At 39.8% G+C, this 12,946-nt stretch overlaps 1 protein-coding gene across 4 annotated transcripts in view; it reads right to left on the bottom strand.

The window, feature by feature from the left end:
* Positions 1-12,946, bottom strand: part of jmjd1cb (jumonji domain containing 1Cb) — a 131,271-nt gene that overhangs the window by 31,830 nt on the left and 86,495 nt on the right. For all 4 annotated transcript variants that reach the window (XM_051417110.1, XM_051417114.1, XM_051417112.1 and 1 more), the window contains 4 exons: positions 6,375-6,480; positions 6,014-6,138; positions 5,244-5,387; positions 3,912-3,953 (listed from right to left, as the gene is read on the bottom strand). In XM_051417110.1, coding sequence (XP_051273070.1) covers positions 3,912-3,953; positions 5,244-5,387; positions 6,014-6,138; positions 6,375-6,480 — 417 coding nt within the window. The remainder of the gene's footprint in view (positions 1-3,911; positions 3,954-5,243; positions 5,388-6,013; positions 6,139-6,374; positions 6,481-12,946) is intronic.

The raw sequence follows: 12,946 nt of genomic DNA, 5'->3' as shown, positions 1-12,946 counted from the left end.
ATCTTAGCTCGAGTCAGAGCTGGATCTACCAAACTAGGTTAGCAATAACCCTGCACTGCTGAGGTCATGTAAAAAAGCAATAAAAACTAAATCATAAATACAAAAGAAGTAGGAGTTCAGGTTCATTCCACACAACATGGCCCCATCTGTTTCAGACAAATATCACCACAAACACTACATTCTGCTGCATGCTTCATATGAACAAAACTCCAGCCAAACTCTAATCCAAATGCCAGTTTTCAAAAGTCTACAGTTAACTTTAAAAATATCCTTTATAAACTAATCACTGCAAAACCTTGTGGACCCTTAGGGCTCAAAGTCTGAGTAAAATAGTGGCAACATCTCTGTAAAACAGATGGAACAAAAACTGAACATTAGGACCTTCATGAAGGTAGGATATATTGCAGAGCTTTTGTATTAGACTGCATTAGTTTAAGCTAGGTGTTCCTAACAAACTGCAGTGTATATTCGGATGGATTTATAGTATTTAATCCCCCAGTGGGATGTAAATGAAACGGACATAAAAGACACATTTCAATGTAATGTAGTCCAATACAACATCTTCTATACTATGTCTTTGAGCAACTGTACCTCTGTCTGAGCCACAAAATAAGTGTACATCTTTACTATCAATTAGTCTTATCAAAGATTCTATTACAGAAATATCACATACACTAAATGACTGACAGAAACACGAGGAAAAAAAACCCTGAATATCAATCAGAAAATATTATAACAGTAATATGTCTCATTGTTTTGACTCTACTCTTGCACATTGGGTTTGAAATGGACGCAAATGTTACACAAGTCTCCCTGTTTTTTGGTTAAAGATAATTTAAATGTGATCTTTTGCTCACTGTTTCATTTCCAAGCCAACAAAAATGACTGTCCTTACACGTTGAATGCACTGTGTGACTCTGAAAAAGCAACAAGACACTTGTAAAATGTAATCAGTATAGTCGAATAGAGTTCCTATGGTATGTTTTACTGTATATGAACATAGTCCCAGAGTTCAGATTGCTGTTTTTCAACCGTGATGCAGAGAACCGAAATACATTTATTTAGAGGGGGTGGCACCAGTGGGAATCACACCCTTAACCACAGAGCTATGCTGTATCCATGGAGCTGGACAGGCCTAGATTTTAACAACCAAGGATCTATGTAACCATGGCATCCCATTTGTCTGTTTATGTTGCCTGAGTAATAAATTCAAGTTAAAAATATACTAATATCTTCCAATGGCTGCAAGGTTTTTGCTTCTTAAACCCAAGCCGTGAAGTAAGTTGTGATACTTGACTAATTAGTACTTTAATTAAAACCAAGGAACATTTTTAAAGCTCTCTGCAACACAATCTGTGAGATTGTTTGGAGGGGATTAACTTTTGTACAGGTCCAATCTCTTCTCTTAACAGCAACTTACAAATGCCAAATATTGCTATTGTCTGATGTGTGGGTTGGAGCTAAGTGAGGTAAAGGAGAAGTATAAAAGAGCATGGAAAGCAAAAGAAGATCTCTCTAGCTGTGAAAAACAATGGCTCTGCTTTTTACAGGTAGATATTTTTTAAAAGAGAAACTGGACTGGCTGATCTTGATACATTTTTACTGCGCACAAATGGGATCATTTGTACATTTTTAATTGTAAATATAAATACGTCAAAAAACATTCCATGTAAGCCAGATCATGTGTAAATCTTGACCAAGTCACCCACAACTGTAGGTGTTAAAGGTGGGGTCAGTTGTTCTGAAGAATGATAGATGACTCTTGAGTCTCATTGCCAGGTCGTCAAACACCAATGCTTTGGGTTAAGGTAAATAGGCAACAAACAAAGTGCCAAGGTCGTCAAATACTGCAATCCCAAAAGGGTCTCCAGAATGACTGACCTCACCCTTAAGTTGTTCTCATGTTGCTATTAACCTTGTGAAATAAGAATCGTGTGAGTCATGCAGGGCTTGATGCTGATGCTTCACAATCAGGCCTGTCTCTGATTAGACATAAAAGACACCGCGCTGTAGAGTTGTTATGGAGCCTTGTCAGGCCCCTGTTGATCGGTAAATATCATGGGTGGTTCCAAAAAGCCCACAGAATGTAGTACAGCGAGATTACTTCCTTATCAGTGCAGTCCAATCCTATTGATTTGTGAAAGGCAGAGCACACTCTGGGGCACCCTCTCTAATCCTGACCTTTCACACTGAGCCTGATCTGGCACTAGGTTTGTGGAGCAGATGTATAAGCCTATTGGGGGTTCAGTTCAACCCACAAAAATAAAATACGAAAGAACAAATAAGAAAGAAATAAGAAATAAGAAAACAGCAACAATCAAATAGGCGAGAGGTCATGGTTTCTCAGAATTACAAATTAAACTCCAGGGCTTTAGTTAAAGAGTAATTCCACACTATGCAAAAGCATGGCTGCACTGACCTCTAAGGGCTGAATCACTTCTGTCAACACCCATCCTCACAGCTGGGAGGGGTCTGTGCGGTCTGTGTACTTGACTTTGCCAAACTGCGATGGATTATTCTGTATATGGTGAAATGCTCCACTGCAGGAAGAGGCAGCAACCACTAGATGGCAGTGAAGGCAGGATTTTGGCTTGGGTGAAGTTATTCTTTAAATCAATATTTCACTTCCAACATTTCATCTCCAGGTAGTAGCACTGTGCATCGATACAGTGTCAGAAAGAACTACTGTCCATGTACCTGCAGTTATATTGTTCACTGTGATTTTTATTTGGTGAATCTCAAAGTCTGCTAAAGGTTCAACTGAGATGATCCAAATGGTTCTCCTGTTTTTGGTACCTAATGTAGAAAAGTTTGTTTGATACTCTCAATAAAGCCTTTTCACCACTATATAGCAAAACATAACAGAAGCTATCTCAGGATACTTTTTATGTAGAGCAGGTCTAGACCATACTCCTTATAAATTGGTACATACATTTGGGGATACAAATGTTGAGAGAAACAGTTCATGCCAAAGTGAAAATATTATTTGTAAGAGAGGGGAGATATACAGGTCAGAGACAACTGAAGACATGAGTGCTTGAAGTGTCTTACGCAGCTTTGCTCACAGTTTCACAGATTAATTTTGTTATGTATGTCCTTCATTCATTCAGTTATTGCACCAGCAAAAAGATTCTGCAGTTCTCATTAGATTAAAATTTTTTATTATGTGTTAGGTGACAGTCCACCCGTGTTTAACAGATTGCTTTTCCGATCACCAAAAGATACCACAGTAGTAATGGAGGAAAATGTTGATCCTAGATTTTGGTTTCCTTTAATAACTCTAGATTAATCAATGAATCAAACGCTCCAATGTGGAGATCTCCTCCCAATAACCAGTGACACTGAAAGGAACAATCTGCACCTCAGTCAGATAACTTTGCTGCAATGCCAGAAGTGCCAATACAGAAATGTTTTTTTTTTGCCAGACTAAGTTTAAGTACACTCTTCAATTTTGTTACCTTGCATAAAATCGCCCCCAGATCTTCCTTGCAGCTCAACACTGACGTTTTGAATCAACAGACTTCACAGCTAGAAACTCACAGCTGGCTGAGTAATGTAATGTTCAGATTTGGTGGTGCTCATTCGGTGCCTTTCCTTTCATTCAAGTGCAGATCATGTCTGTCAGCTACAGCTCTACACTTCAATGGACTTTTCTTTTCCTATAGTGTATTGTGGAATAGAGCTGCAACAATTAGTCAATTAGTTGTTAATTATTAGGAAGAAATGTGAATATCTTCTGGTTTCCTTAGTCCTCTATGACAGTAAACTAAATAGCATAATTTTGTGATGTTTTATGGACCAAACAACTAATCGAATAACGCTCGACAGATTAATCAATAATTAATATAATCATTAGTTGCAGTCCTATTGTTGAAAGTGTGGGTCTGGAGGGTTTGAGGGTTGGGGGTTACCTGAGTGTTGCCAGTGGTCCCGCCGGGTCTCCCTCCTGCCATCTTTAATGTGGGAACAACAAGAAAATAAAAATCAAGAAATAAAATAACAAAATGAAAAGAAATTGTGAGAGATTTTGTTCATGACAAACAGACTGGTTCAACAATGAGCTCTTTCTATATGTGCCTCATGCATTTTTGACTAAACAACAACAAATTGTAAATAGTGTTTGACATCAAGGAGCTGACTGGTAGCCAGTGTGACTGCGTGCTGTTTGTCTCTGTGTGTTGACTTTTAATGGAAAGATAAAAAAAAAAGCACATACAAACTTTAGCTTTAAAGCTATGTCCATTAAATAAATGGAGAGGAAGTAGAGAAAGTGACAGCAGATATGGATCAGATAAAATGAGAAAGAATTCATCAATAACCACAATTACTGCCCAATTGAGGAAACAAAAAAGATCTGCAATACAATTGGATTTTCCTGGTTTGGAAATGCATAATTTAAGAGATTTGGGAAGGGTGTGGCAGGCTGTGTTGACCAATGTTTCTGAAACGAACAAATAACGATGCAATAGGTCTAAAGAACGGTTGGCAAGTCAAAAGAACATACTTAAAGTGGCTTATTATAAACTAGGTCAATCAATGAGTCAAGAAAATAAATTAGCAGATGTATCAGTAATGATAAGTTGTGGGCCTAAATAAACTCATCTATTTGTAGTCTATAACACAAAATGTGAAAAAAGGGGAAATGTGTCACTCTTTTCAAAAGAAGGTCTGATTTGCTCCAACTACTGTGTTTATGTTGCCATTGTCTTCTTTGGTCATGTAAATGGGCCTTCACCCAGGCAATAACCCACGGCACTTCATCATATAACTTCATTCAACTGTTTGTAATTTATACCGTCATAATACAATGCATTTATCGCATCTGACCAAAATTACACCTGTTTTATTTTATCCCTCCATTATGTTAAATTTTTTCAGTCTTGGTGTATATGTAGGCTAGTTATTTTATTTTTCCAGAGGTGATATAGGTAAGGTATGAATTGTTGATGGCACATGAAATCTGAGCCTTTATTTGTACGTCAGTGTTTACTGTTGAAAAACGTACTGTTACCGCTGACAATGTGAAGCTACATTTCAATTCTGTGTATAAGATTTTTATTCTCATTTTCTTTTTCTCTTTGTGCTTTTATGCATTTTGAATATGTGAAACAGCTTACAGATAGTTAAATATGTCAGTTTTAAGTGTGTTCATCCTCACCACTACCAGCTGTTAGAAAGCTCTTTCTACTTGTGTAAATGTACTATTGTGTGTATTCTGTGTATGTGTGTGTGTGTGAACTCACGTGGGCAGAATTGTTGTTCTGGCTGGATCGTGACCTTCGTCTGGAAGTGATGCCAATGTTTTCTCCTTTCAGCAGGGAGTGGACCACGTCATCAAGAAAGGTCATCTGGACCATAGACGGATCCACGTTTTGAGGCTCTAGCACCTGAACACACACCAGATTCACTTTACACTGTCCACATGTGAACCAGGTTTATTAGATCTAATAAGCTTCTGGTTTTAAAGGTGCAGTGTTTCACTTTTATGGTGGTCATGGCTGTTCATTTTAAGCTAGTGAGTAAGCAGTATTGTAGTGAACAAGTGGGAGAGCTAACTTGTGCTAGCTGCACAATGATAACGCTGCACTGTGGTGAAGAGCGCAGGTAGCTGCAATAATGCAGCTCTCGTCAAAAGGCCTGAGTTGGAATGACAACTTGATTTAGTGAAGAGAGTCAGTCTGGTATAGACAGGTTGATAGATAGGTGGCTTTTCTGCTAAACTTGGAAGAGACAAGCACAACACCTGTATCCACGTTAGCTGTACACAACAAATATGGCAATAGATGGAGCTTCAGAATGCTTAGAAGACATGAAAATACATATTTGTACGTATTTATTTTGGTTCTGTTTTATTTGGTTGTTAGACATTATTGTCATGTTCCTGTCCTGTTTTTGTGCTATTGGGAAAGTGGGGTGGGGGCTGGGAGATACTGTTCTTGTCCTTGTTATTTGTACTGATAAAAAAAACAACTAATAAATAGTGTTTAAAATGCATGCATGTGTATGGGTGTACCTGGTCATTCATAACGACCATGTTTCGACTGAAGAGGTCGTGGTGTGTAATGATGCCAGTAAACCACTGGGTGGCCGAGTCTTGTCTGTACACACGCACACGGTAGCCATTCAATGAATAGGGACCTGGAAGTAACAGAAAACAGTTCCAATCACGGTGTTAGCGTCCTGCTACTGGAAGTATCAAAATTAACTGCAGGTGAAGACACACTAGTTACAGTAATGACTGAACAAGCTGAGTGCACAGAACATGATGACCAACACATTCAGCAAAAAACTGTTACACTTAACAACATTGTAACAATGATACTATCTACATAGTGTAATGCTTAGCAATATAAAGAATGTAAGAAAAAGCTTACCTTGCATAAAAATTTCCTGCACCTTCTGGTCTTTGAGCCAGCCTTTCACTTCTTCAAGGAGCTGATGGTTGTCTCTTAACACTGGGTTCTGACTGTCCACCTCATCCTGAAAGACAGACAGACACATCAGCATCAAACACACTGAAACTTGTTCCAAGTAGTCCACACCATTTTTACACAGACAAGTCTAAAAATGGTATCCACACCATTATCTTTAAAGTCAACAACAAAGTATTTTATTGTGGCAGGCAGAGACACAGCCCAGTTCCCAAATTATTTAGTGTCAGTTGTAACATAGACCAGTCCACACTCTATATTGTGGTCTGTGGGATTTGAACCGGCAACCCTCCGGTTCCCAAGCCAAGTCCCTAGAGACTGAGCAACTGCTCAGCCACAGTCTGATTTGGTGGTCACTAAGAGGCTCCATTGGAGCAGCTGGGGGGGTTCAGGGCCCTTAGAGTGCCTCAGCCGTGGAAATGAGGGAGGGGCAAGCAATGCTCTTTCACTTTCCACTCACAGATTTATCCTGTAAGTACGGGGATTGAACTATCAACCTTCTGGCCACCCCATCACCCCAAGTCAAACTGTAACTCCTGAGCTACTGCTAGGGTAACTTAAATAATAAAATAAAATATTAACAGTTATAACAGCAATATCAGCTATCATCACATACAAAATATATTTTAAGACTAGGTTTGTAATAATGTGCAACTGGCAGTAATGATAGTGAAATGCAAACATATAAACAGACAGATACTCTTTATTGAGTCTGATCCATGTTCTAACAGGAAAATCTACAGATGCCCAATCATCCAGTAACTGGTCAGAACACAACTGTATTATCCAGTAAATATGTATAAAAACAGAAGTTCAGTCATATGAATAAACACAGTGGAATTCACTCTAGATTTAAAAAAAACAACAGCAACAACCTTACAGTACAAAGGTACAAACACACACAGAACCACATAGAGGGAAATGGGTTTGTTGAGACAGGCTGAGAAAGTGTCTAGACCTGCCCTATTTGAACTGTGTCCTGAGATAACTTCTGTTATGATTTGGCACTATACAAATACAACTGAACTGAACTGAGAGGTAAGATAAGTTAAAATATGGAAAGAAACAAGTAGAAAAGATCATAAAACACAGAAAAAATATTAAAATCATCTTCACCATTCAAACACAAAGCAACAATATGCACACCACTGCCGAGGAAACCAAACCACATTCACCATACAGCACTTGTAGCACACTCCGCTCCGCTGTGTGTGTGTGTGTGTGTGTGTGTGTGTGTGTGTGTGTGTGTGTGTGTGTGTGTGTGTGTGTGTGTGTGTGTGTGTGATTTTGGGGAGTCTTCAAGGTGATTTATTACATGTGAATAATGGATGAACAGAAAAGGAGAAAATTAAATACTGACCCAAACACCACCAATTAAATTAATTGAAATGCACCGAAGGTCATATTCTAAGAATTACTCTGTAGTAGGGTTCGCATTTCCAATATAATGCATACACTGCATAGCAAGACATTTTTCTCTCAGTGCATGGAGGTCAGATGTCCGTCTGCATTCAGATTCTAATAACTGATAGTTGAAAATTATCTTCTTGAGGGAAGACAAAACAAAACAAAGATATAAACTAAAACTTATAGAATCAAAATTCAGAAGTGAATGCCCCAGTCAGGCCTGCACAATAAAACCTTGAGATCAAATAACGAAAACATCCTGGCATATCCTTTGATAATGGGGCGTGCTATGAGTGAATCACCACAGTCCTTCGGAGTGCAAAGCATGGCCGCAGGAGCTCACCATGTTGAACTACCATACAGTAGCCCAGAAGGGACAAACCAAATACTGGCTCTAGATAGGGCCTTTTGTGATTTTTGCTGCCATGGTAGTTTCTGCAACTACACTACTAGATGTCATTAAATCCTACACACGCGACTTTAACATTCAAATTATTACCTGTGTGCCTTGATAAAGAAATTCAACCTTTTTTCAACTGTTTATTAAAAATAGGTCATGTAAAAGTATCAATAATAATGTCAATATGAACTGAAATTAAACATTTTATCTCCATACATCCTTTTTTTCAACCCCTCTGAAGTTCATATGGCACAGACATAAAACATGCTGAAAGGCTGCAGTTATCAGAGTAACCAGCATATCTACTCACCATGCAGAGCTGCAGGAATCAAACAGACAGGAGACAGGAAGGCCCGGGAGCAGACCAGATAAGGTCACAGCTTTCATTTTACCTTGCCATCTCTCTCTCTGCCTCTGATTCTCTCATATTTTGCTGCAGTGTTCTAGTTTTGTAGCCTTATTCAGCTCTAAATTAAACCAGTGTACACACTAAAAATAGCACATTGGAAGGCAGTGCTACAGAGGTCAGCAGAAACATGTCTTGTATATTCTTACAATATGTCGTCTTGATGAGTCTATTTCCACCATCTATTCTGAATTACTGTTGTCTGTTTAGACACGGTACACACAGAGACTGTGTTACCAAGGCAACATGGTCACCATGACCACCGATTGGTCTATTTTCATCGGACTGGAGAGAAAGATATGAGCACAGAATCAAGTGTCCAGTGGTAACAGGTAAGTGCAAACTGATGATAATGGTTGTGGACGGTTTTGTGCTGTATATTTCAAACAACCACTGCAAAATGTAAAAACTATTCCAGCAGAGTGTGATACTGAATCTAACGCATGACAATAAGCAACCATGGTGTGAAACCAGCCTCTGCTTCTGTTCTCAACAGACTAAACTGGATAAACTGGATTTTTCAAAAGCTTAGTATAAAAGAGAGGCCTTTCTGATACAGATACTTAATGATGTACTAATTAAAATACATTATGGATAACGGCATTAATTATTGTCTTTAGCCTTTTCTTAGGCCTGTTTGTGTGACTCAAGGCTATTTGTTCAAGCTCTGCTTTGAATTCAACAAAGGGCAGACACACCGTAGTGTGACACCGGATAATTAGTAACATAACAAATATGACACACATTCACATATATACGGAGGCAAAGAAAGACTTCAAACACCCTTTCTTTCAGGGACAATAATTGTTGCTGTGGAGACACTGAGGCTAAACTGTCAGAGAGTTTCTTCAGTATGTGTGTTGAGAGATTTCTTTCAGGTATGAGGAGTCTATTACAGGGTGGCTGAAGATTGACTGGACACTGGAAATATTTATTTGATACACTGGAGCTGTGGTCCATTTCAGACACTGTTTGGATGTAACACTATGTCCAAAGTTAATTTTAGAAGAAGCTGTCCAGATTTCTACTGACCAGTCTGCCACATGCCACATTTCTGAAAACCTAATTTGAAAAAAGGTCAAGAATGAACTCTCATTATAAGTCTCTTCCACAAACCCATCTTTAGTCGAATCTAAATACAGACGTGCTTTCATAAAGGACACAGATCAGAAAACAGCCAATAGTTTGATTACTCCTTTGTACAAGTGATGAAATGAACGTTGATATCTAACACTACCTGATCATTTCAACTGTCCAAATCAATTGTCACCTGCTAAGGCCTATTGTTGGTAGTTAGAGAGATAGAAATCACATGTAAGGCAAACGGTCTATATCTAGCAACAGTGTGAACTGATACCACAGGTGTCAGTGTGAGCATGTGTTTGGGTGTGTGTAAGTGTAAGCACACAAGATGCTGTCAAAGTAACGTGACACTGGGATGAATATAGAAGTGTGTGACAGCAGGGAGGGAGAGGGAGGGCATGGCAAGGAAAGACAGAGAGAGAGTGCTTTGTATTTGTAGCACTGCAGGGCATAAAGCCATCCCACTGAGGCAGGACTGTCAGCTGAACAGCATTAGAGGAGGAGAGAGAGAGAGAGAGAGAGAGAGAGAGAGAGAGAGAGAGAGAGAGAGAGAGAGAGAGAGAGAGAGAGAGAGAGAGAGAGAGAGAGAGAGAGAGCTGCTGTTTCCCTCCTCCGACAGTCAAACTCACTACACTCCTACTCTTGACTTCAAACAGTCACAGAAATACCTTTGTCATACAGATCTATTACAGGTTTGCAGATGACAACTGCAACTAAAAGGTACTAACATAAGTAACACATTTTAAAATTAAAACAAAAACAGGTTGCAAACTGGTTATAGTGTCATTTTTCACAGGAGACATTTTTCACAGTACTAAATAGGTTTATTCATGGACCAAGTGAAATAAAAAAATACATTTTCCATGTTCTTATCCTGTGTCCCTGCCAACTGTCTCTTGTTATATGAAAAATATAGCAAGAGTTAAGCAAAAGGAAAAAAATAGAAGAAGAGTTTTGAGAGTAAATCTAAATCTAAGAGTAACTAAAGGGCGGCTGTAGCTCAGAGGCAGAGTGGGTCGTCCACTAATCGGAAGGTTGTTGGTTCCATCCCCGGCTCCTCCTGCCACATGTCCAAGTATCCTTGAGCAAGATACTGAACCCCAAATTGCTCCTGATGCCGTGCATCGGTGTGTGAATGTGTATGAATGAGTTAGTTTCTGTTTGATGGGCTTTGCCATCACTGAGTGAATGTGTGTGAAAGGGTGAATGTGGCACATAGTATAAAGTACAGGTTCATTTACCATTTAAAGCCCTCTCCAAATGATAACCTGTCTTTACATTCCATTGCATTCAGAAAGATGTCACACTGTAGAGTACACTGCCATTTTACTGGGACTAAATTCAACAACTATCCAATCAAGAATTAGATTAAAGCATCATTCAATCAGTAAATAACAAATCCATCATAATTCTTTCAACATAATTACAACTGGACTGTGGGCATGTTTAATGTCACTGCTGATGAGTGATACAAAGTGATTACATTGTAAACACAGAGCTGAAAGCAACCAACTATGTCACATGTTACCGGACAGTTGAGTCTCTTTTAACCTGCTTAAAGCCAATAGGGACAGAGTGATTCCCTGTGAATGAATAAGCACCCTGTGGATCAAACTACTGAGTAGGGTTGTGCTGGTGCTATACAGGACTGTATTATCTTTAAGAGTGTTTTTATGACAGAGTTGAATCAACACATCAAAGACAGAATGTGAACAACATTAAAGGAAGTTTCACAAAAGCAGTGTTTATTACAGGGCTGTTGCATTGGATAACATAATGTGTGGGAAATGATTTGTCTTGTCAGTCAGTGCAGGTGAGCAGCAGTGTTTCATGAGTCTGGTTGCAGCACTGTGTCTGTCAGCTGTGTCCCTGTGAATGATCTCCATTAGTCTAGTAGCAGGAGGAGTCAGCTGGCTCAGCCCACACACTCTTTCAGTCATACTCTGCCCTGCAGCCTGCAGCTATAGCGAATTCTTCCACCAGAAACAAAACAACAGCTACAACTGGACCCCGAGGGCTTTCTGAAGGTGGAGGATTTTTCCTATTAACCCTTATTCTAATGAAGCTGCAGTCTGCAATTTCTCTGACAACATAATTAAATGTGTTCAGAGGTTACGGATTGCCTTTTAGACTAACCCCCAGTCATCTGAGAGACATCTGTGTAGAAAGAACACGGTCATTCCATTTGAATGTTTTCACTACGAACACTGTTGGTTTGAAGAAGAAAAACAACTGAGTCCACTGAGTGTGCACTGACAGACTGGAAACTGCTGCTGGGACCAACATAATACTATGGAAAACACACTGCGTGTTACTGAGCTGTGTGTCTAGTTTGGTCAAACTCTTGAGTCAGCGCTAACAGTTTCATTCTCCACCTCCTGTCCCTCAGCCTCAAAACACACCAACTTTCTAGAGACACACACACACACACACACACACACACACACAGACACACAGACACACACACACAGACACACACACACACACACACACACACACAAGCAGCAGGCTGGCCCACTAAACAGTGACTTCATTGTACAGTTTATGCCAAACAGATTGTAGCCCACTCCCTCTCCCTCCATCCTCTTCCTCCCTCCGGTCTTCCTGTCCAACTGGAAAAACAGAGAGGGGAGTGGCCATGGCTTTACTGCTCCGAGTGTGTGTGAGAGAGAGAGTCGGAATGTTTTTACTGCTCTGAGAGTTCGAAGGTCTACAGAAGAATAGGCAGCTCTGTGCAGGCATGGGTGATTTAAGAATGGAGGAATCTGTGTGTGTGTGTGTGTGTGTGTGTGTGTGTGTGTGTGTGTGTGTGTGTGTGTGTGTGTGTGTGTGTGTGTGTGTGTGTGTGTGTGTGTGTGTGTGTCTGCAGGACAGGAGTGATGCTCCCACTTTTCTTCACTTCAGATGGCTGCAGTTACTGCCGATGTGGGGTACTGGGAAAGTGTAGGAGTGGGAGTAGATGCATTCAGGCAGCGTGGTCTGGTAATAAGTAGTGATTAGGTGGGTAGTGTGTGTGTTATTTTGAAAAGGAGCAATACTCTAATATATATGGAGTGCCTTGGTAGCTGCATGGTTACAGCACATGCCTGACTGACAGTGAGTGCACAGCAAAGTAAAACATTACAGTGCCACACAGGATACGATAGTTCAGGTGCTAGTTTGTTCTCTTCATCTACCCACGATGTTCTTTGGTTTGTAATAATTTCCTTACACGGCCAC

The sequence above is a fragment of the Dicentrarchus labrax genome, unplaced genomic scaffold (genome assembly GCF_905237075.1).
Source record: "Dicentrarchus labrax unplaced genomic scaffold, dlabrax2021, whole genome shotgun sequence".
Taxonomy (NCBI): domain Eukaryota; kingdom Metazoa; phylum Chordata; class Actinopteri; family Moronidae; genus Dicentrarchus; species Dicentrarchus labrax.
The sequence above is the reverse complement of the archived record's forward strand: the minus strand, read 5'-3'. Positions and strand labels throughout refer to the sequence as shown.